At 35.2% G+C, this 26,237-nt stretch overlaps 1 protein-coding gene and 1 pseudogene across 2 annotated transcripts in view; both read left to right on the forward strand.

Moving 5' to 3' along the window:
• Window positions 1-24,772, forward strand: part of LOC149847276 (chaperone protein dnaJ GFA2, mitochondrial-like) — a 63,276-nt gene extending 38,504 nt beyond the window's left edge. Inside the window, exons 13-19 of one of the 2 annotated variants that reach the window (XM_089996894.1) lie at window positions 4,576-4,648; window positions 11,305-11,396; window positions 11,478-11,549; window positions 11,904-11,960; window positions 23,675-23,723; window positions 23,861-23,927; window positions 24,220-24,772. In XM_089996894.1, the coding sequence (XP_089853020.1) occupies window positions 4,576-4,648; window positions 11,305-11,396; window positions 11,478-11,549; window positions 11,904-11,960; window positions 23,675-23,723; window positions 23,861-23,927; window positions 24,220-24,316 (507 nt within the window). In that variant the 3' untranslated portion in view covers window positions 24,317-24,772. The remainder of the gene's footprint in view (window positions 1-4,575; window positions 4,649-11,304; window positions 11,397-11,477; window positions 11,550-11,903; window positions 11,961-23,674; window positions 23,724-23,860; window positions 23,928-24,219) is intronic. The other variant, XM_089996895.1, reaches the window with a different exon arrangement.
• On the forward strand, window positions 10,827-10,970 carry LOC149847277 (U2 spliceosomal RNA; annotated as a pseudogene).
• Window positions 24,773-26,237: the final 1,465 nt, after the last annotated feature.

Here is a 26,237-nt window from a genome sequence, read left to right on the forward strand (position 1 = left end):
AAGGTGAGATCACCAAAAGTTTGCCAAGAAAAAAGGAAAATAGAGGTGACGACAAGGCTTTAGTGAGGAAATCTACAAGTTGATATTCTGATGTGACATATGAAAGTTTGATAGTGCCTTCTGAAATTCTTTACGAACATAATGGAAGTCCATTTCAATGTTCTTGCATGGAAGGTGTGGTTGCATACAATATTTATTGCACTCTTGTTGTCGTAGCACATCTTCGAAGGAGTAGAGATGATGACTTCCATATCTTTGAGTAGACTTCCATATCTTTGAGTAGACTTCTCAACCAAAGAATTTCAGTAGTTATCACTATCGCTCTGTATTTAGCTTTAGTGGAAGACACTTTTTGTTATTTCTTTAATCTATATGATATAAGTGATTCATTGTGTAGCGAAAACATGATCATTGGGATTGTCACCCTAATCAGAGTTAGTATAAGCAATTAAATTAATAGATGAAAGAAGAGAATAAAAAAAACCCTTTTGTCATTGCCCCCTTTAGATATCTGACAATTCTCATGCTGCCATGTGAGGTGTATGCTGAAATTGATTTGCACTGTGAATAACATGTGCTATATCTGGCCTGGTGATGGATAAATACGTAAGCGATCCATTCAACTGACGATAGGGAGTAAGATCCTCCAATTGAGTTATCCATGGTTGCTAGTTGAGGAAGCGGGAGCGAGAAGCGAGGCACTTTCAAAATTTTAGGAAGCGGGAAACGTGGGACAACTTAGAAGCGAATCACGAACCGTCTCGGAAGCGACCCGGAAGCAACCTAGGAAGCGAGGGGGAAGCAAAAAAAGAGGAAAAAAATGAAAAAGGGGGAAGCGTGGGGGAAGTAAGCTTCCCATAAAAGGGAAGCGCAATTCCCAAAAAAAGACGCTTTCCTGCGCATTTCGGAAGCGCGCCGTTTCGTGCTTCCGAAATGCGCTTTGGGGAAGCGCGCTTCCCCACATGCCTAGGCGCTTTCGGTAACTCTGGTTTCATCATTGGCCCTCGTCTTTGCATTGATCACCTCTGGAGTGTCCACTGTCTTTTCGTCAGTTAGATCAGAATTGGGTGTACATACCCTTGATGAAAATTCAAGCTTCATTGGCCTTTTTAAATTTAGCATGATTGGTGCAAATCTTGAGCTCAACATTGCTTATGAACCATGCCAAAATTTCAGCATGTTCACTTTCCTAATCTTCTACTTTTGTTTGGTATTCTTGGATGTTTTTTTCATTTTCTTCTTCATTGAGGGTATTTTCTTGATTTCCCTCATTTCTGATAAGTTTAAGTTGTGGCTCGGGTATGGTACCACAAACGTAACCCCAAAGCTTTTTGTCTTTGAGGTGGTTCTCTATGACAGCCACCCATATCAAATAATTGAAGCCATTTAATTTAAAGGAGAGATTAATCTTTGCATCATTCATGACCACGACAAAGAAAGTAGAAGAGAGAGAAGAAGAAACATGGAAGGATGAGGATGAACACGATTATCACCAACACTACCTCCACAAGCACTTTGAACACTTGAAAAAGACGGTCAATCAAGGCCCAAGAGTGAGAGCACCAAAGGGCTCTGATACCATGTAATGAAATTAAAGTGTGCACAAAAGAGTATAATGTGTGCACAAAAAAGAAAACCACTAATGGGCTAAATACAATAAGGCACAAAGTGCTAACATAAACCACTCACAAAGAGGGAAAGAGAGCACAAAAATAAAAATAAATAACTTTATAACTGCTCTAGAGAAGCATAACATTTCGAGGGGACAAGATGTCTCTCATATACAACAAATGGGGCCCAAGGGAGCTCCCATAGAGTTGTTGGGAGCTCCCAATGGCTATAAATATGGCCGTTGGGATGTCTTCCAGTGACTTTATGGACTAAGGTCCATATTGCCCTTGGTCTTTAGCGAAAGACAAAAACAATAAAAATAAAGAAAAACAAAAAATCTGTCCCTAGAGGACAAAACCTATTACATGAGGAAAAAACCAAAATGCCCCTAGAAGGCATTACCTATTACGATACCAAAAAAGTATATTATATATACATCTATATATATATACTTATATACATAAGACACAAATACATATACAAATAAATAAGTAAATATATAGATAACAAATCAACTGAAGGCATCTTTAGAAAAGTAAAATCCTATTCACAAGCCGGATTCATAAATGGATAAACCATATGATGTAAGCAAAATATGCTGGGAACATTAGCTTCCCTCCCTTTGAAATGCATTTCTCAGTTCTTGAGTCAAATGAAAAAGTTTTTTTATTTATTTATGGCCCTTTTGATATGGATCTGTCTCCCTTTTTTATTGGTTCAACCTTTTGTTCTGCAAGAAAGAGAAATCATACACTCCCGAGACACAGAATAGGCTTGATTCACACACACACACACACTCATGCACATGCACACACACCTGCGCATGTGCTCATGTCTCATATCCTATGATAGTTTATCTTGTTATATATCACTATTGTGGTGATGGTCATACCATTGGCATAACCAATTAGAAGGTGTAATTGGGAGTATCAAGGACTTATCTTTGGCACCTTCAATTCGCTACTTGCTTATACTTTTACCAAGGCACAAAGGACTGGCTCCACAAACACACACAGGTGTAGCATTGTACAATAATGTCATTCCCTATTACTTATTCTTGGAGAATCTTTTGAGATTTTGCATTATTTAAGCATCCAGTGACTTCTTTTCCATCATAGCTTTCACCTCTAAGTTGAGAGTTGACTAGAAGAGCGGAACAAATTAACCTGGAGGTTTCTGCACCATCACATTGTTGATAAGTTGTACATGTATATATGTATATGTATCGTCACACATATATATAGAGAAATGGGCCCATGATAAATGAAACATGCTGAATGGGTTTTTCTGTCCTTCTGGTGTTTTTTTCGCTGTTCCGACCCCATAAATGTGTTGGGCATAGTCGATTTACGAGGAATCCACACCTGGATCATGTGTTTTCAATGAAAAAATGAAATTTGGAAACTCGAAAATTTACAAAGATTTTGGACCGTTGATTTTTTGAACGTTATAAAAACCCACCCATGTGTTGGAATCGAACACTTCAAGAGTTGATCCCTACAAAATCAAGTACATAGATCACATTTGTATGGTCAGAATTTAAAAATAAAACGACCCCCCCCTGAAAAACTCATTTAGCATATTTCATTTAGCACAAACCCATTACTCAGAGAGAAATGGGCCGTGCTAAATAAAATATGCTAAATGAATCATGCTAAATGGGTTTTTCTGTTCTTCCGGTGTTTTTTTCGCAGTTGTGACCCCATTACTCTATATATATATATTTGTTTCATATTGTACATATATTTTATATATATATATATTCTATTTATAATGATGTAGTAGGTAATATTCGGGGCACATTAGTACTTTTACTTTATTTATTTATTTATTTTTGTCCTTTTCTGTTTTTATAAGGACTATTTGATCAAATACCAAATAGAGCTGTTGGGTTCTTTTTTGACTAGTCAACATAGAGTTGACTAGTCAATAGAGCTAATGGAACAGTCCAACTGCTCTATTGAGACTGCTTCTGTGTATAAATAGAGGATTTGTCCCCCTTCATTTTCTAATGCTTCTCTTAAGCATTCATGCTCAATAAAATGTATATTTTTTATATTCTTGAGTTCTTTTTAATTCTTTAATGTCTTGTATGCACTTAGTGCTCTTATATTGTGCCTTAGTTGGACTTGTGTATGTCTATGTGGACTTTGTGTTTATGATCATGTAAGCCCTAAGAGGCCTTTGTTTGTATTTCTGCATATTTCATTACAATTGTGTGGTTTTGTAGGCAAAGGTGACCAGAACTTATATGCAAATCCAAGCAAACTAAAAGGGTGCCTAGTAATTTCTTGCTCATATTTAATAGTCTCTGATTTTAGAGAATAGAAATGTTGAAATAAAGCATTATTGGACTATAAGTAGTACTTTTCAATTCTCTTACCGTCTGTGATCTGGTCGAGTTAACTGGTGCTAAATTATAAAGCCAGAGGTAGCCAAAATGGAAATAGAAAAGAACAATGTACTGGCGGAAACATGTATAGACTTGAAGGGATGAGATACCCACAAACACATATATAAAAGCTTCTCGCCATGAATAAAACCCGAAATTTGGAACTTATTGATGTCTATGGCATTCAGTGTCGGGGGCAACTTGTGTTTAATTCGTGAAAATTTGTCTCAATATAAATTACAAATAGGGTTGCAAACGGGTTGGATTCAGGATGAGGATTTTGCAAATTTTGGTTGTCCTGGATCCGGTCCGATCTGGCTCTCCAATGTATTTTCTTATCCGAAATCCATACCGTTTGCCTCCCTGATTACAAAATAGAATGCTAGGATGTTTAGTGATGTTCCAACTAAATCAAATTCTCTTTCTCTTGTATTTTCTATATCATCTTTCCCTTTCTGTTACTCATTATCTTTCATTCTCATCTTTTTTTTTGGGGTATCTTTGGGAATGACATGCTAGTTGGAGTTTCTTATTCCTTAATGTTTCTAACTTGTATTATGTATGCATGATAGAGTTTCTGCAAGACGTGCAAAGGTGATAGAGTTGTTAAAGGATCAAAATCAGTCAAGCTAGATATAATGGCAGGTATAACAAAGCGTTATCATTTGAAATTTGAGATGTAGTTTTCCTGTTTGTTTTCTTTATTGTTCAATGGGGTCATGCACTTGAATCATGAAGGATTTCTGTTCACTATGATATTATTCTGCTTATGTTTCATCTATTTTTGCCATTTATTTTACAATTTTTTCCTTTTTCACATCCTTGTGATCAATCTACTTGTTTTCTGGTACCCCATGCTTTAAATTCTTCTTTTTGTTGTTATTATGGTGAATAGGTATCATTCCTCCATGTGCACATTTTTTGGTCCAGGTGCCTTTCTTAGCTCTGTACATATGTCAAATCAAACCTGCTGGTTTTCAGCATAGTTATTGTGGCCAATAGGTGTTTTTACCAGTTTAATGTTTGGCTTAAATGGACAAAAATGGACAGTTTTATTTGAAAACAGTGAAAAGCAAGTTGAAGCTAACCTAGGCCAAAGAAGTCATCCACAACAATAGTGTTATAGAAAGGATATTTCTTTGCCTTGATAGACAAAAAGGAGTAGAGTTGTGACCAATACTCATTCATCATCTTCTATTAGGTCTTAAGATGGAGTGGCTTCATTCCTGTAGTGGCTGGAGATAATCACCAGGAACAATCTTCTATTGTTTATCTGGTATGCATAAGTTTCTCTGTGTAATGAAATGGTGGTCTTCCACAAAAGCACGAAAACTCACAAATGGTGTCTATTGGAGACACTACAAGCATAACCCATAAAAGGGTATAAATGGAAGAACACTCTAATAATAATATTTTATTTCATACACAAAATGCTTAAGAAGCATTAATACATTGTTGAAGGAGATCACCCCTATTTATACAAGATGGAAGAGAGGAGAGCTCATTTAGAGCTCTCCCTTATAGTTGTTGGACGTTGGACCTAGTCCAATGACTCTAATTATAGCCGTTGGACTAGGTCCAATGATTATAACTTAGTCAAGTCCTAGTTGGGACTTGACTAATTTATTAAATCTAGTTTAAATTGAACTAGATAATAAAAAATAGAAAATAAAGAAAAGTAATATATATATATATATATATATATATATATATATATATTACACTTTACATTTTAACACTCCCCCTCAAACTTACGGTATAATGAGCGAAAGTTTGTTCAAGAGGAAGTGAAATTTGGGAGCAGGGACAGGTTTGATGAAGAAGTCTGCTAATTGATATTCTGATGTAACCTATGACAGATCAATGGTTCCATGTATATATTCCTCTCTGACATAGTGATAGTTTATCTCAATATGTTTGGTGCGTTTATGAAATGTTCGGTTGCTTGCAATGTAGATCACACTCGATATTCAGTTTCGGTGGATGAGAGAGAGACATTCTGTTAAATTTTTGCACCTCCACAAAATTAAATATTCACCTAAGAAAATACAAAAACCAGTGGTTGAATGTCTATTATTGGGATCACCTCTCCAGTCAGCATTAGTATATGAAATTAAATCTAATGAAGAGGTAGCAGACAAGAAAACTTTTCGTGAAATAAAGGACTTAATGTATCTAATAATACACAAAACTGTTTGCATGTGAACAGTGGTGGGAGCATGTTGAAACTGGCTAGCTGTGTGTACAATGTGTGCTATGTCTGGTTTGGTAATGAAAAGATAGGAAAGTACTCCGATAAGCTGTTTGTAAGGAGTGGGATCATCAAGAGGTTCTCCATCATCAATTCTCATTTTAACGTTGACAACTTCTGGAGTGTCCACTTTCTTATCATCTATAATTTCAGACCTGAAAACAATATCAAAGACAAATTTAGATTGAGACATCAAATACTCACGAAGAAAATAAGCAACTTCAATTCCTAAGAAATATCTTAATAAACCTAAATTAGTCATTTCAAAATGAGTTTTAAGAAGTTTTTTGATGTTTTCAACTCTCTGTTTATCACCTCCGATGATGATCATGTCATCCACATAGAGAAGAAGAAATATAACCCCTGTATCAGAATTCATAATAAACAAAGCAGTGTCAGTCAAACAGGATTGAAAACCAATATCAAAGTATAACATGACTAAACCTATCATACCAAGCTTTTGGTGCTTGTTTAAGACCATAAAGAGCTTTTTCTAAACGAAGAGCTTTACCCTTGGGAATACTAATACCAGGTGGGGCTTCCATATATATTTCTTCAACTAGATTTCCATTGAAAAATGCATTTTTGACATCCATTTGAAATATAAGCCATTTTCTAATGGAAGACAAGACAATTAATGTTCTTATCGTGGTCAAACAAACAATGGGGGCAAAAGTTTTTTCATAATCGATGCCATACTCCTGGGAATACCCTTTGGCCACTAATCGAGCTTTATACCTTTCAAAAGTTCCATCACTCTTGGTTTTGACTTTGTAAACCCCTGGACAACCTATAAGTTTCTTACCTAGAGGAATATCTTGAACAATTCAAGTGAAAGCCTTTTCTTCTAATGCATCCAACTCTGTCTTTATGGCTTCTACTCATTCTATATGATTTTTGGCTTGAGTGTATGATGATGGTTCAACATATGAGTCTATTAATGCAATAATTGCCTTGTATGTCGGTGAAAAGGATTTGTATGACACAAATTTTCCAAGCGGCCTAGAAATTCGGGATAACCTTCTGGTTGGTACTTTGGAATATTTTTCTAATGCTCATGGAAGATTTGACTCTCTTTGTCTCAAATATTGTAGACTAACGTTCCTATGGGTTTGCTCTTCATTATCATCGTTGTGTTCAAGATCAATAGTACTTTGATCATTGCTAAAGTCACATTCAAGATCACGTTCATTGGATTTTGAAGTCAAATCTATTAAGAAGGAATATTCAGTGACTTCCTTGGGTTTTTCAAATTCAAAGAAACTTTCTTTATCTAGGAAAGATACATTTCTTGATACATATAATTTTTCATTTTGGAAATCAAAACACCTATAGCCTTTTTGATTATCGACATATCTTAAAAAGACACTGAATCACACGAGGAGAGAGTTTGCCATTTTTGTTAGTGAAAACAAAACATTTGCATCCAAAAACTCTCAATTTAGAGTAATCATGAGATAGGTTAACAAGTTTTTTAATTGGAGTTATATTTTTCAATGAGGAAGATGACATTCGATTAATAAGATAGGTAGCAGTTAGGATAGCTTCTACCCAAAATTCTTTTAGAAGGTGATTTGCTATTAATAAAGTTTTAGTTGTTTCCATGATGTGTCGATGTTTATGTTCGGTCGGTCCATTTTGTTGTGGTGTGTATGGATAAGATCTTTGATGTGTAGTGCCATGCAAGTTGAGATAATCTTTGAATTCTTTGGATAGAAATTCTCCTCTTAAATTAGTGCAAAAAATAGAAATATCATTTTGAAATTTACTTTTAACCATGTTATAAAATGTTTGAAAGTGTGAAAAAACTCCAGATTTATGCTTAAGTAAATCCAAGTATTCCTAGAAAAATCATTGACAAAAATAACATAATATGCATATCCACCTTTTGAAATAACTGGTGCAGGACCCCAAACATCCGAATGTACTAATTCAAGTGGTCTGGAAGAAACAAAAGTTCTATCATGAAATGGTAATCTTTTCATTTTGCCAAGAATACAATTTATACAAGTGAAACTTTCAGAGTTACAAAATTTTTCTAAACTTGAAAAATGTTGGATTTTGTCCATATGAGGATGACCAAGTCTTTTATGCCACAAATCCAACGCTATTTTCTGAATATTATAGTAGAAAGCATTCTTAGGTAATTAAAAAAAATCCATGTAATAGAGTCCTCCTTTTCTATGGCCTTCCCCATTAAGCTTCCCTGACTGACGATATTGTACCCAACAACCATGAGAAGAGAAAGAGATATTACATCCATAATCAGATATTTGAGAAACAAATAAAAAATTTAAATTTAGTTTAGGAATATATCTAACTTCTGGAATAAAAGTTTTCTTTGTTTTATGAAATTTTTCAAAATTTCCTATTCCTTCTATTTAAAAAGAGGTTCCATCAGCTGTGAAAACTTTTGACACACATGACTTATTTTTAAAACATTCGGATAAGCTATTGACATTTGAAGTCATATGGAAAGAAGCACCAAAGTCAAGAAGCCAAGGAAAGTTACCTGGATCGGAAAAGGATAAAACAATTGCTCCAGTTGAGGCTTCAGATGAGGAGGAAGCTCATTTGAGAAGAGGTTGGAGAATCTCCATTAATTGAGCCATAGATATCGGTGCATCTTGATATTTTGATTCCGATCCAACATATGCAACTTTCTTTTCTTCTCTTCCTCTTAGTTCTCTTAACTCTCTTAGCTCATGACACTGAGGCCTATAGTGCCCTGGTTCATGACAATGGTGGCAAATGACTTTTCTTTTGTTAAAGTCACCATTTTGTCTATTGAAATGAGGTGTCCTATGAGAGCGTATATAATTACCCAGTCTAGACAAAGCTAGAACGGATTCATCTTCAGATTTTAGAGTATTCTTTCTAAGTCTGTTTTCCTCCATAGTCAGTTCTTCTATAGTATCAATTATAGAAGGAACTTTTTTTCGATGAGCAAGAGCTGATTTGGTCGACTCAAATTTTGGTCTTAAACCGTTTATAAATTGATAAAAATACTCCATATCGAGTTGCTTTTGGCGGAGTTCGATGTCTTCGGGACAATGCCATTTTGGCTCTAAAAGAGTCAATTCTTCCTAAAGTTTGGACAACTCATTCTAATATTTTTTAATAGTTTTATCCTTTTGAGTCATTGTCCGAACCGTGTCTTGCAAATTGCACATGTGTGCACTATTTTTAAGGGAATACATATTTTTAAGGTATTCCCAAGCTTTATTAGCATGCTCAAATTTAATAAGGCTAGAGCATTTCTTAATGTCAACAATATTAATTAGCTATGACATAATTTTGGCGTGTCCTATCCTTCATTCTTTCCTTTTTTTCTCATAAGTCATCATTGCCTTATTCTTTTCTTCTTCTGATAGAGGAACTTCTTTATCATTCTCAATTTTTGTGAGAACTAATTTAAGTTCTGAATCAGAACCATCCACTATACCCCACAAGCCTTTTTCCCAAAGTTGTGCTTCATGATCGAAGCCCACATTACATAATTAGTGTCATTGAGTTTCATGGGCATGATGGTGATCTTATCATTGTCATCCATCTTTTATAAGGTTGAGAGAAAGAAAAATGATATGTAAGAGAAGAAAATGAAAGCAAAAGAGAGAAAGAGAATGAGTACAAACATAAATTCTGTATCTAATCTTTTCACCAAGCGCTTTCCTTCTTCAAAGAGGGTCACTTGAACCACGAACAAAAGAACAAATCACTCTTTGCAAGGAAGGCACGAAAAACAAGGTGAAAATTCTCCAAGATCTAAAATCTTCAAGGCTTTGATACCATGTAATGAAATGGTGGTCTTCCACAAAAGCACGGAAACTCACAAAGGGTGTCTATTGGAGACACTACAAGCAGAACCCATAAAAGGGTATAAATGGAAGAACACTCTAATAATAATATTTTATTTCATACACAAAATGCTTAAGAAGCTTTAATACATTGTTGAAGGGGATCACCCCTATTTATACAAGATGAAAGAGTGAAGAAGGAGAGCTCACCCTTAGAGTCGTTGGACCTAGTCCAACGGCTCTAATTATAGCCGTTGGACTAGGTCCAATGAGTATAACCTAGTCAAGTCCTAGTTGGGACTTGACTAGTTTATTAAATCTAGTTCAAATTGAACTAGATAATAAAAAACAGAAAATAAAGAAAAATGAAAACAATATATATATATATATATATGTATTACACTTTACATTTTAACATAATGCATCTATAAGTTAAGACAACTTTTCATACTGGGCCTTCTAATAGGACAAAACAAAGAAAGAACATTCATTAGGCTGGTTGAATGTTGGTTAGTAGCAATTCCTTGAAGATCACTAAGGCTGTCCTGTGCTTGCATTAAAACCAATCATGTCTTTGTCTGGACACTTAAATGCTTATGTTTTACAAGTTAATACTTGGACCCTAGCTTCTGCTATAGGTCGAAGTAATAAATTCATGCTTCAAGTGTTTGATGAAAAGATCTATTATGTTTTAAATTTTCTATAATTGCCCTTTAGTTGAATATCTAAATTTGAAGCAGATTGCCATATTGATGCACTCATCTTGAACTAAGTGATATCTCTCTCGGCCTTTTGGATAAGATCAAGTGTAGTATCTGCTCTTATCATCTTCAACCAACACATTGGTGCAACACACACATCTTACACGAGTGCTTTTTTTGCAAGAGCCAAAATAGATTCATTTATCAAAAAAACCACAGGCCGTCCATTTTCTGTAATTTATATATGTAGTTAGATTCCTACTTGGCCTTTCTGTCGTAGTAGATAAGAATAAGAAGTAAATTTATTTAACCAGCTTGGCAAATATGAATTGGGAGCAACAGCACTAAGTGATACTCAATCCAAGGCTGTTTAAGTATCCTTTTATCGGAAATAGCACATGATGATCAGTGTGCCTTTACAATTTGAACCATGAAGTCGTGTTCTCCAAGAGAAGTGTCTGGGAGTCTAACATGGCTCAATGCATCACAGTCAAATGTTCAAGTGTCTTGCATATGGAGTGATCCTTGATTTATTTTTGGTGACTTCTGCAGGAGTAGATGATAATGAAACTTTAAGGGTCTCTAGAAGTGGTGGGGCTGATCCTGATGGTGATCAACCTGGTGATCTCTATGTTACAATCAAGGTGAAACAGCATGTGGATGATTTTATTGTTGCTATTTTAAAGTTAAGTTGCTTCTGTGCTGATTGCTTAATACATTTGCAGGTCCGTGAAGATCCAGTTTTCCGTAGAGAAGGTGCTGATATTCATGTGGATACTGTAATTAGTGTCACCCAGGTACTATTGTTGTTATTTTGTTATAAAAAACACTCAAATATTACTGGTATCAGTATGAAATAATGCCAGACACTATATCAAAATCATGCTTTTCTTTTGAGCTAACAAAAAGCGCGATGATGCTAGTTGTCCTCTACAAATTTGTAAAATTTTGAGTATGTAGTTTTCTTGCAAGCATTATTTGATGCATATATTAAATTTGTGCTTATCATTCTGCTCGGCCATATATAACATTAATCACTTACCTGGCTCAATTTGATGTGCAGACATCACTTTAACTTTTCAGGAGCCAGCTTTCTGACTTTTCTTTCAGACTAATATCATTTCTCTGCTTGGTGAACTGTTCTTTTGCAGGCCATACTGGGAGGAACTATTCAAGTTCCAACCCTTATAGGGGATGTTGTTTTGAAGGTTTGTGCAGTCCCATTTGTCTTATCATTTTCTGTGCTACTGATGTTTGTTGGGATATACACATCCTTTCTTAATATTTTAAGAATATAATAATACATTAATTTGCAAATTTCTTGATATAATTACAGGTGGATTTGTGTGTGTGTGCATGCACGTGTGTGTGTGTGTGTGCATACACGTGTGTGTGCTTGTGCATGTTTGTGTAAACATCTGTGCATGCTCATGAATGCTAACAAGTTCAGCCCGTCTTTGTACCCCCAAGAGTTCCAACAGATAAAAATGAGTCGTCTGTTTTATCCATGTGGCAGGCATTCTACTGATTAGTGACTCATAGAAGACTAAATGACACAATTGCTAACTTTAACTTGAAAAGACAATTTTTTTAAGATTTCCTCATAAAAATTTAAAATTTCCTTGATCATGTCAAATTGTTATTACCAAATAACCATTCCATTGTTGAATATGTTAAGGTATTATTGTGGTGAATCTGCACGCACAACTCCATATCTCCAATATCTTGAAAATATTGTGACATTATCATGAAAGTATCATGATAGTCACGAAAGTGTCATGATAGCTTTCTGTTTAAGTTTTCCAATTTAAGTAAAAAAATTCTTGAATTCTTGTTTTTTCTACTAATTTTCTTCGTTCTCTGCTTCTATACATCATTGTTAAAGCATCAGTTATTTTTCTGATAAGTTACTATTTTCAAGTTCTTTTGAACTATATTGGTCCTATGTCACACGGACTTATCATGCGTATCCCTTATTGACACAACATGACACAAGGACACCAGGCACTTTATGGACATGGTCAAACCGGTGTCCGACACAGTCAGTATTGTGTCATGATGTCATCAACTTTATCAATTTCCTTTTATGACTTCATCACCTATTTTGTATTCACTTGTGCTGTTTTTCTTTTAAATTTGTTATCAATTACATTTTATTTCACTTTCAACTTAGTTTTATTATTGACATTTTTATTGTTCCAGAATTATTATTCAAGAGTTTGCACTTAAGATGATACTCATGTTTATATATATATATATATATATATATATATATATATAATAGGGTGCCCCCGGTGATAACGAGAGTTAAATATTGCATGCCTTCCATTATTGTTGCTGGAAACTAAAGCAAATGAAAGGGTGAGAGATGCTTTCCAAAGCTGAACATTAAATGAGTGATTGATTTTTGGGCAAGTCTCTCTTTTTCATGCATTCATGAAGGGTGGTGCTCTTTTGGTAAATCTTCCTTTCTTCTCATGCATTCATGAAAGGCAGTGCTCTTTTGGTAAATCTCTCTTTCCTCTCATGCTTACATGGATGAAGGGCCATAGATGAAACTACCATGGATAAAAACATGTGGTCTCCATGGATGGTGCTCTATCATGCATGCTATGTACGTGTTGGGAAAAGCCATGCATACCTCATTTTATGTTTCTGCAGGATCTCTATGACAATGGCATGTGTAAATACCTATGTAAGCATGCCATGCATATGTCATGGATGAACTGACATTATGTACATGACAAAAACCAAGTCTTTCTCCATGGAGAATGCTCTATCATGCATGCTATGTACAGGTTCACAAAATCTATACCGACTCTGTTTTATCATTCTAAAAGACCTCTATGACAATGGCATACCTACATACTTGTGTGAGTATACCATGCATCCATGTCAATCATTCACATTAATGCATGGAGAGAGAGAGAGAGAGAGAGAGAGAGAGAGAGAGAGAGAGAGAGAGAGAGAGAGAGAGTTACAAAATGCCAAGAGCTCATTTAATTTTCAATGTTGGAAACCGTCCTCGACCTCTCTCAATTTGCCTTTTAGTTTCTAGCAAAATAAAGACATGCAATATTTAACTCTATTCATAACCGTTGGATCTTAACAGATCCAATGGTTGTAACGAGGGAGTAGGTGCTTCGAGAGCACCCTATCATTACTAATATATATATATATATATTGTTTTGTATCAAGCAATGGAGAGAGAGAGAGAGAGAGAGAGAGAGAGAGAGAGAGAGAGAGAGAGAGAGAGAGAGATGCATACATCTCTATGTGGTGTGTACCTGTGTGTCCATGTCCTAATTTTTAAGAATTGTTGTTTTGTATCAAGCATATCTGCATCCTATGTCACATGGGTGCGGGTGCGGGGGTGCGGCAAAAACAAATATTATATATATATATAATTTTTAAGTTTTAACAATTAACAACATTCACACTAATGAAATAAAAAACAATTATCACAATATCATCAAATCAATTCATCATCATGCATGCAATAAATCAATCTAACAATCTACAATTCTATTCTACATCATAAAAACCAACACCACAATTATAAAAACAATCAAACAAGTAAAGCAAAAAAGAAGTAAATTATATAGTATACTAACAAAAGAAACAAAAATGCATAATTACGTACCAAAAGTATATCCTACATAACGTATATGACGATGAGGTAATGGATCCTAATAATTTTCTTCTTCATCATCAAATGCATCGGTAGATGGAAGACTGGACTCAGATAAATCCATGTTTGTAATGTTGAAATCATGCTCTCCCTCTAAGTCACACTCTTCTGGGTTTACATCTCAAAATTTGGATGATCCTTGTCTGCATTACACACGCAATTTGAAAATGTTAGATACAAGTATATTTAAATGAAAAAATTAAGAAATAGTTAAATAACTAAGAGAGCAAATTAGTGTCTGTATTCATCATTGGTTCATGAAATTAGTCGAAGATTTGAATGAACATATACTAAATCCTCTGCCCGCTTGTTGGTGAGTTTGTTTCTTTTCCTGTTGTGAATTTGAGAATATGTGCTTCAATTTCTTTCACATCATGATGAACTAGCAGGCTGAGATAGCAATCTTAATGCAAGACGTTGGAGAAGAGGTGTTTCTGATCCAAATGTTGACCACCATGTAATAGGATCTATATTATCCTCCTCTCTTGCGAGTAATGCTTGTTCATATAATCTCGAATATGCAAATTTTTTAAACTCTTGTGTGACTTGATTTAGAATATGTGATTCTGGATAAAGTCTTATCATACACATATTTCTATGCCTTGATAGCTTTGGGTCTAAATTTGAAGGGACACAATCAATACCACCTTTCTGCCACTTTTTTGCATAATATTTTGGATTAAGAGAATGTGCTATGCAATGCAAAAGAGTGTTGCTCTTATCCCATCTTCTGACTAAAATTGAATGAATATGGTTAAAAAATTGTAAATCATCCAATGCCGGATTTTTTCCTTCATGCTTGAAAAGTACAACTTATGTTTTTTCAATCATATTATCGTACATTTCATAAACTTTGTGAAGCATGAGCTTATCCTTATCAACTTCTCTCAATATTTCCCAAATAGGTTGAGTAAATTGAAGGAAATATTCGACCCTGTCCCAAAACTCATCACCAACAATAAATTTCTTAATTTCTTTTGATATCATCATCAACACAATAGAATACCCAATTCTCATCAGTCACCATGCTAACCAAATCCTTCTTCACTTTCTTAATACTCTTCACCGTCACAATGATGGACGCAAAATGTGTTTCAGCGACCTTCAACAATTTCAGGTCAGAATGCCTATTAAATATAGCATTAGCATGATGATGGTTGACAACAAAAATTCTAATGCTTTTGACATTTTTTTCTAATTCTTCAATTCATGAACATAGAACATATGTTGGTGAATTTTCTTCTTCTTTGGGGTTGCAGATGCTCTTGACGGCCAAATTGTGTGCTACACAGGGAGTCCAAAAAATATGAGGATACTCACTCTCCAAATTTAATGATGTACTTTTACAAACTGGAGCATTGTCTGTGATGATTTGTATTACTTTCTGATCACCCATTTCTTTTATTACTTCTATAAATAACCCTTTTAAATACTCAACATTTTTATATTCCCCCGATGCATCAACTACTTTCAAGAATACTGGGCCACTAAGCGAAGAAGCAATGAAATTGATTAGTGGACGCCTTTGAATATTTGTCCACCCATCAGAAACAATGAAAGCTCTATTTTGCTCCCATGAATATTTTTTAATTTTTAGCAATCTTTCAACATTTGCCCTCTCTTCTACAAGAAGTGTGGTTCGTATTTTTTCTGAGCTAAGATGTACATAGCCACTCAAATTACAATTTGCCAAAAAAGTAACTAAATCCTTCCAATAAAGATTTCGTGCTGCATTAAATGAGAGTGAACTGGAATAAAAATACCTCACTATTTTTCTATCAATCTCCTCCCTTCCATATGTATTGAATGATGCTTGTATCATTCCTCTTCCTCTACTTCCTACATTAACTTTTTTTTGAGCACCTTTTTGGTAGCATAAAAATGACACTAATTGCACAAGAATCACTCATTGTCTTCCTCTTCTCATATTCTTCCTGTATTTCCTTGTATTATTTTCGCATTGTCTCGTCAACTCTTCTGCATCCTGAAATGTCATGTCCTGGTATCTTCAACAAATGAGCCTTAACTCTTATGTAAGATCCAACAAAATCTCTTTCACAGAGCTTGCATCAAAATCTCTTGTTTCTACCACCTCCTTCTTCAGTTCTTGCAAGCTTATCTACATGTACCCATAGTGGCCCCACATCATCACTCCCACTACAATTATCAGCAACACTAGTAGCAGAACTCACATGTGGGGATGAGGATGACGCAAGTCCTTTCCCTTTTATCCGTCATTTTTGTCCTGAAAACACAAAAAAATTATATTAAAATCAATTATGCACACAGTCAAGATTTATAATAATGAGTGCAAAGTCAATAACATATACAATAAGTTCTAAAAAATAGAAAAAGGGAAATGAAAAATCAAGTGGATAAATAAAAGAGTAAAAGCAACAAGACAATGTGTTCTGACACCATTTTGGATGCAATAAATGAACCATCCTCAGAAGCTCAGTGAAGCTAAGCTCTAACTCGTGCTTTATATGAGAAGAAGTGGAGAACTGTGAAATTTTTATTTTTAACAGTTACGTGAATGTGCAAATGTAATGTAGGGGAGGGGCCCTGCGCTCTCTGTGTGCAGGGGAGGGGTCGAGCCCCCTCCCTACGCCCTCTTTGTGCAGGGGAGGGGTCGAAGAGGAGAGCAGAGGGAGTCAGAGAGGAGAGGAGGAGAGCAGAGGGAGTCAAAGAGGAGAGAGAGTACTTGAGGAGGAGAGGTCCGACAGAGCGGTCGGCGTCGGGGTCCGATGAAGAGGTCGATCGGCGTCGGCTTCAGGAGGAGAGGTCGGGAGGAGAGGAAGGGAGGATTAGGGCAAAAAAAAAATTTGTCCTAATTCTTCCCTTCACAGCCCATTTCATCGAGTAGATTTTTTTTAAAGTCTAAAAACTGAACATAAATGACCTTGGGTGCGTTGACCGCACCGGGTGCCGCATCCGCACATACACCAGTGTTGCGTCGATGCGGGTGCGGCGCCTGGTTGGCCGAATCCCTGTGACTTAGTCTGCATAGTATCTTGTTCTTGCATACATATCAATGTGGCATGTATTGGTGGCTATACATTAGGGCTTATTGGGCCCTTAGTTGTCATAGGCGCTAAGCGGAGCCTAGGCGGTGAGCCTCTTAAAAAGCTTTGGCGAGGCTTGGGCGGTACCCCCAAATAAAAAACAAAAAAAAATACAAATATGTAAACAAACAACTAAAATTAATAACAAACATGTGTACAACATAAAATCAATCAACAATAAGTAATAGACAAAACAAAATATGTCGTCGAGCACTATAAGACAATTATATTAAATAACCTGCTCAATACATTGTCCAACATAAAACATTTAACATATAACAACACAATATATTTAACTAAACATCGAGTTCAGAAACATGTCTATATACAAAAGTCATCTTCATTCTTCAGTAGCAAACTTCATTTCAACGATTTCCTTCGTTTATTGCATCTTTTAGTGGCTTGAGATGATGATGGTGGGTCATCTCCATCTTTTGAATCAGGGACCACCTCTATCAATTTTTGTACTTCTATCAATTTCTGTCCCACAAATGTTGCATGTACTTGTGACTTTCTCTCGTCATCTTCTCTAAGACTAGTAAGAAGCTCAACACGAATATCCGAATTAATGCTATGTGTACATAATTTCACAGTGGGGTTGATATGCCCACAACATGACATTTAAATCTATACAATCCTTTATGCATTATAAAATCACAAAAGTTAGACTTCACTATTCCTTTGAGAGGCATCTCCAAGTGAACTGATGTACAATACTTCAATGCAGGATCCTTTGAGAGACATCATCGAAGACCTCCACCCTCCATCGACCTCCTAGAACGTGAATTAATAAAGCTAATCACTACAAAGATGTAAAACAATGTAACTGATAACCATGTTAAAAAATGAAACAAAGAACAATTGAATAAATAAACCATGCAACTGATAACCTATACAAAAAATTAAAACATAACCAATTAATCACCAAATAAAAATATAGGCATAAAAATATTTAACAAATCTGCACACACATAACATAACTAACTTTAAGTGTATTCAAGTATAAAATAGTCAAATAACCTCAATAAGTTTATAATAAGTTTACAATAACAACTTGAATTTAATCCTTAGATAATTAACTTGAAAGTCCATCATCATCATCTGAATAATCTTCAACGATATATTACTCTCCTTCAGTTTCATCTGTAGAGCTAGCTTCTTCCTCTTCCTCTTCTTCTTCTTCCACGCTCACCACCTTCTTTCTTTTGTCAGACCTTTTCTTTCTTAGCTCTTTAGTAGCACACGTTCTTGTCCCTTGCCCTGCCCTATGACTTGATGCTTTCGATGCCTTATCAACAAGATCCCATGTAAGTGACATGTCATCTTCGAAGATTGCCTCATCTTCACTTAGCCACAAATCGTTATCATCGACTTTTCTTAAGACAATAGGGTCAAGATCTCCTTTGTTCATTCGCTCATCATACCTTCGCTTCAATCTCCGATTATATTGCACAAAAACTAAATCATTCAACTTATTGTGCAAAAGTCAGTTTCTTTTCTTTGTATAATATGAAATAAATATATAAAGTTCAAATATATACAAACTGACAAATACTATTTAATAATTATTAATTAATAGTAAATAATATTTTACTGCTTCAAAAGTACTCAAGTTATGTTTACAATTGGATGCACTGCATGTAAGGCCTAAGACTCGAACAACAAAGGTTTGGAGCTGGGGACAACCAATGGCAAAAGAAATCCACCAATCCACTAAAAAAATCAAATTAGATGTAAATAAAATATATAAGTTATAAAAATAATTTAAAGCGAGGTATGTAAAATTTAATCATCTTACTTGGTGTTTGCACTTTTCTCTTCGTCTTTGCTAAGTCCATCCTGAAAGGCCCACTAGCAGTTCTAAATCTCATGAGTTGGTCTACTAGTGTATCTCGATCCACTTCACTTCGAATGCGATCATATAAGCTATTCTTTATCTCCTCATTGGACTTGGTATTTTTATACTCATAATATATGTCTGGATTCAAATAAAGGCCTGTTGCATGCAAAGGTTTGTGCAATTGATTGTTCCATCTTTTATCGATTATCTCCCAGACAGAGCCATATCTTTCTCCATCGTTGCGTAAATTTACGTATTAAGTAAAATAATTAAAAATAATCATTATAAAAGCTAAGATAAATTTTAAAAACAAAATCTACAATTAGTAAAATACAAAAAACTTAACTTATACCTTGATTTGTTCTTTTGTACGGTCTATTTTCTCGTAGATGTAACACATAGCAGGCTTTTCATCGCTGTCAATGAATCGAAGCACATCAATCAAATGGGGCCATTGTTTTCAGAGCATGACTCACTCCCTTCAAAAATTTTGAACTCAAAATCATGCTTTTATATCTTTTATCAACTTATGTTTTTGAGAAACTACTTTTTGCCAAATTATCTTCAATAAACATGGACCTTAGGCCTTTTTTGTAATTATATATGCTTTCTAGAGTAAAAAATCTAATAGCAAATCTCGTCACTGAAGGCCTATATAAGTCCCTTTGTGTGTGTACTCTCATCATACTCAACAATTGAGTATGTTTGTATATGAATACTACCAATTGCCTTGCTTTTCCAAAAATATTCTTCAACCATTTCAGTTCTCTTATATCTTCCAACATCAAATCTATACAATGTGCAACACAAGGAGTCCAAAATAAACGTCTTCTCTTATCCATCAACAACTTATCTGCTTTGACGTAGTTGGAGGTATTATCATAAACAGACATCCTCTATACAATGTGCAACACAAGGAGTCCAAAATAAACGTCTTCTCTTATCCACCAACGACTTATCTGCTTTGACGTAGTTGGAGGTATTATCAGTAACAGACATCCTCCTTCCCAACTTCTTCAATACTATCATTCAACAATGCAAAAAGTAAATTTGTATCTTTTACTTCATTTGATGCATCAACCAATTTCAAAAACATTGTTCCCAAAGGACAATTAACAAAAAATTTAATAAGTGTACGCCTTGCATCCATATTTGGACCAATGCACTTTGTATTGGTCCAATAACTCTTTTGTTTTCTTCATTTCTTTATTTAAAAGTGGTTCTCACAACTCATGATATGATAGAGGCTTCATCCCTCATCCAAATTGGCCTATAGCTTCAATCATACAGTAAAATGAAAGCAATTTTGCTGTATTAAAAAGGTATTCCACCGTCACCTACTAATGTACTTTCATACTGTTTCCCTTTTTTCTTTTTTGAAGCTATTCTTTTATGTTGTTTATTTGTTTGCCTGTCTTCCTTTCTCTGTTAGATCACTTCGGAAGTACAAATCCTTAGGCCCTTTTGCTTGTGATGGTCTGAAGCCGAATGCACTACTTGGCTGCCTCTTTATCTACGAAATTGCAGCATGTCTTTCGCCAGAATAAGAAGTTGAGAACAAACTTTCACTTCTTTCATATATATTAACTGGGTCTCTTATTTTTTTTTCATCTCTTTTCTTTTTCAATTCTTCCATGTACTTAGAAAGTACTTGCTTGATTTCTGCAGTTGTTTTATCACAAGCCTTCACGTTTCTTCCAATCCCAAGTAGATGTTGCTTTATTCTGTATATGCGTCATTTATAAGTTATTTCATATTTAAGTCACGTCATAGAATTTAGATCTTGTTTATTCTTAATATAGGCCCACTCCTTTGCTAGATCACTTGATTTTCGCTTGAAGTTCTGCATATCTTCTAAATTTGGAAATGTCAAGCTTGGAGTGGACTTGCTAGCACTTGCAGAAGAAGCCCCTTCCATCATCGTTCTAAAAAATGATAAGAATCTAAAAAAAAGAACAAGTAAATTCGCTAAATTAAAAAGAGTAAGCATAAGCAACAATTAACATAAACAAAAAATATGAATTCAGCCTTGCTCAGAAACACACATTGTCCCATATTACATGTATATAAATATATAATGTATTATATAATAAGTAATAGTCTAAACATGCCTTTGGGCTTTTATAAAAAATTTTACAGAAACAAATAAATAAGCATCAATTTCATAGCCCGAGCCCAAGACCGAGCAAGAAATCAAAAGAAACCTAAGAATAACATAGTATGACCTTGAAGGTGATAATATAAAATTTTAAGAGAACACATTAGAGCAAAACAATTACTCAAAATCCTTAAGACATATGGTCCGTGCTTGATGAATGTGAAGATGCGTCAATCAATAAATTTATTATTATTTTTTTAACTTACTCAAGCAAAAGATAATAAAAAACATGAAAGAATTGCAAGACCATATCAGGAACTCAGAACAACATACATTATTAGTTCTAAATGCATGCACTAAAAGTTAAACAACAAAATAAATCAAAAGAAGCCTAAGAATAACATAGTATGACCTTGAAGGTGATAATATAAAATTTTAAGAGAACACATTAGAGCAAAACACTTACTCAAAATCCTTAAGAAAGATGGTCCGTGCTTGATGAATGTGAAGATGTGTCAATCAATAAATTTATTATTATTTTTTTAACTTACTCAAGCAAAAGATAATAAAAAACATGGAAGAATTGCAAGACCATATCAGATTATTAGTTCTAAATGCATGCACTAAAAGTTAAACAACAAAATAAATCAAAAGAAGCCAAGAATTGCATAGTATGACACATGTTAGAGCAAAAAAATTTAAACCATAGTCACAAATATCGATAATTCAAACACATTGTTTGTTATAGTTCTTGTCCTGATGTTTTAATAAATGAATTATCCAATAGTTGATTTGAAACTTTAACTTTGAGGTTAGTGCATATCATTTTATGTTCAAAAGAATAAGGTGAAGAGGAATTGGTCCCAACCAATTTATCCTTTTAACAACCCTCACCACTTCAAAAAGATCGTAGTTGCAAGCTTTTTTTGCTTCATGGAAACTTGTAGACGTGTTTGTCAGAGCCTAGTTACTAAAAAATATGATTTGGATTGAACTTATTTAAATGCAAATTTGAATTTTTATCTAAGTTCTGCTGCAATATGTGTTATTGGTTTTGGTTGTTCTTGTTATCCAGGATATATTTTTGGGTTTTTGTCAATGCAAGCTTAAGCGAAATAATTATAAAATAAAATGAAAACGTTCATGAAAAATTCTGAATTATTGACAACCTGTTATCCATTGTGAAAGTACGCCGTCCAGCAAATCAACTATTGAATAATTCATTTATTAAAGCATCAGGACAAGAACTATAACAAACAATGTGTTCGAATTATCAAATTTGAACCAAGCCAGAGAGAGAGAGAGAGAGAGAGAGAGAGAGAGAGAGAGAGAGAGAGGTACCCATACCTTCTTCTTCGTGCCCTAATGAGAGAGAGGAGAGTGCAAACAAAAGGGGGAAACAGGACCCCTTTTCCCTCTTTTATAGTCGTTGACAGTCAACGCCGTAAACAAAAAGACCTAGGCTATCGCCTAGCCTCGCTAGGCGGAAAAGTAGGGCCCCACCGCCCAAACTGTATCGCCCAGCTGGTGGGGCTGCGCCTAGGCTCCACCTTTGACAACTAAGATTGGGCCCAATATCAGTATACCAGTGTCACCTATGTCGCCGATATTATCTGCAATTTATTGCGATATTTTCAAAACATCGCCAATACTTAAAATATCGCAATATGGTTGTGATAAAATCACGATATTATCGCAAAAATATCAGTTTTTTTTGGGAAAATCTCAATTTTTAAATATTTGAAGCATGAATTTTCTATTTTTTATTTCTTTTATATTTTCAAACCTTCTAAAACTTGGTTTTTATATTTTGCAAGAAAAATCATGCACGACTATTATTTTCGTATTTTTTATTATTTATATTTTTCAATATTTTTAAACTCTCGAAATTTGCCGAGCTTTTCCAACTTTTGAAAATCCCTCCGAGAAATACCATCACCGAGAAAATACCTTGAGCGACATAGGTGACTATGCAGTACACTAATGCCTGGATTTGTTTGAGAATTGGGTACAGATTGGACACAAGTCACACAACCCAAACCTGCAGGTTCAATTTTGTTGCATCCTGGTTCCAATCTGCCTGACGAGTGTATTGTAGATATAATGATTTCTATTGGGCACATACTTTTATTTTTGGATATTTTTTATTGTCATTAGTTCAAACACTTGAAAATTTATTGTTTGTTTAGAATTGTCAAAAGTGAAACCTGTCATTTTATGTTTCCTAGGTTCGGCAAGGCACTCAACATGGTCAGAAGGTAGTCTTGAAAGGAAAAGGTGAGTTAAAACACACCAGATTTTTTGATCAATTTGATCTGTCATATTGTTAGTAAAATGTGTGTTATTTCTCGTTCTACCCCTTACACTCATATAGAAGTACTTCACGAGACTTACAGTTTTTGGCATTCATGCAGGGATCAAGACACGGAGTTCTTCCTTCTACGGGAATCAATATGTCCACTTTAATGTTACAATACCAACGTAAGCTTATCTTTTTTTTTTCAGGATAGAAAGTAATGCATCTTAGTGAGTGTTATTTTGTTCAAACCCAACGAGGGCTTGTCCCCTATGGTATTTCCCTTCTCGTTCTTTGTTTGAATTTTGTGGGCGTTGAAAGTTGAGGCCCTTGACTGTTTCCAGCAGTCCATATACATATAATTGATTGCCCATTTGTTGATGGTCCCTTTCTCTATCGTAGCACTGGTTCCGCTTCAGTTATCTTGTTATTCATAGTTGCATGTGTGCGTGGTTCCTTATGTCACTCCTTTTTCAGGAATTTGACACAAAGGCAGAGAATGCTAATTGAGGAGTTTGCAAAGGAAGAACAGGGAGAATATGAAAGGGGTTCTGCAGCTGCTGGAGCAAGCTGATAAAACTTTAATCAAATAGGAGGGAAATTATTTGGACCATGGCCATTTATTGCCAATTTTGGTAGAGGGTAATGTCTAGGTATATTATTGGCGCTGTGTACATCACATGTATCCTGAGCCCTGAGTATAAATCGTGTTTGCCGTAAAAAGGTGATAGGAAGGTTGGGGGGGGGGGGTTGCGAGGTGCTAAATGTTGTATATAAGTTTGGCTATGAACTGAATGCTAGAGAGTGCTTTTTTTTTCTTTATTATCCTTGTTTGCCTCTGAGAAAACAATGTCAAATAGGACTGATTTAGTTAAGATTGATCTATTAATCTCTTTTATAGGGGTCACAAATGAAATGAAGAAATGGGGTGGTTGTTACTGAAGATAAAAGTGCATATTGACCAATAAACATTGTAAAGGATTTTCACTAGCACTGTTTTTAATAAAATTTTATTGTCATGACTTATAAACGTACGGATGTCTGAAAAGATTATTGAAATATGCTTGTTGAACTTTGTGTTTTTCAGTTTATTTTGATGAAGACCAATTGCTATTTCAGTAGATAAATGGCGTACTTGTATGTCAGTTATGGATTAGAATGAAATATGAATTTTATCTCTGCGATTGGTAAATATCCATATGTTAAAAACTTCCCCCGGTAATTTTGGCTGAATTTCCAGCATGAAGACTATATGGCCGTCATGCCTGTACAAAATAAAATCATGCATTACCGTAAACAATCTAATGAGTTGCTATGGTTTCTGTTCGGGATCAGGGGTGACTTTGTAGTTAACCAGAGTATGGAGGAGATTTTGAAAAAAAAAATCTCTGAAATCTTCTGGCGTAGTAGTTTCGAATTTTGGATTTACTATTTGAGCTCATTGCACGTTCGGAGATAAAAATCCGATCCAGCAGCCTTTAAGAGACACTGGGGATTGTGAATGAGCTTCATGCTCTGCCTATTTTGCTATGAAGTTTATGGCTATGTTTGGAAACCTACCTCTGGAGATGCGGCTGTGTAAAATCCACAATAGCATGATGTTTGGGATGGAGGATGCTTACCTTGTGTGTAAGCGAAGAGGCTTGTTCATAAGTGGAAGAGCCGTCAGAAATTGGAAAGCATCCATCGGAAGAACGGTTGGGCAGCATTTGACTAGCTACCACCTCCTCGCGGTTGTAGGTGGTTTGAGGAATTCACATCGTCGACTGCTGCAAAAGTTCCTCTAATATTTTGCTCTCCCAAACAAGGGAGTAAGCCGCGGATTCCATGAAAACACCCACAGTACCCTACCACAGGGAGTTTCCAAACAAACCCTAGATGATTATCGTTTGGCCTGTCGTCAATTGCAAGAATGCTATTCAGAACAAAGAAGATTTCTCTTCATTTGCAGAGGTCTTTCATTGATCTGAAACCTTGGGAGCCTGCAGCCAAGTGTAGGAGGGAGTTGAGACCTGAGAAATTAAAGGCCTTCAATTGCCTTAGGGTAAGGAATTAGGAGAAATTTAACTCAAGGAATTGAACGCTAGATAGGGTCTGATTCTGGTAGTCTGTTAGAGCCTGGCAATCTTTGCTACACTTGTTGGGGTGACTGCCACTGAAATATATATATTCTTGCCTACTCTTCTATCTTTTTTTTTGTTTTATGAAAAATCCAAAGGAAACAAACCCTTGCCACAGATCACCGACCGCAAATTGGCTGGCCTCTGGTTGGCAAAAACACTTTAGGCCCCTCCTTGCCCACCTGAGTATACAGTGTAACAATGAGCAATTTAGTCTCTGCAAAGGGTTCATGCTAATGGCGTGTTTTTGAAATAGTTGGCATTAAAACTTAGAAGGGATTCCAGAACAGCTAACCAACACGAGCAATCATCCCTCTTCTCTACTCATCTCCACCCATAGTGACAAAAGGTTTTATCGGCAATTTCTTGTTTTTC

This window comes from Nuphar pumila, chromosome 2 (genome assembly GCF_984573655.1).
Source record: "Nuphar pumila chromosome 2, dmNupPumi1.hap1.1, whole genome shotgun sequence".
NCBI classification, from domain to species: domain Eukaryota; kingdom Viridiplantae; phylum Streptophyta; class Magnoliopsida; order Nymphaeales; family Nymphaeaceae; genus Nuphar; species Nuphar pumila.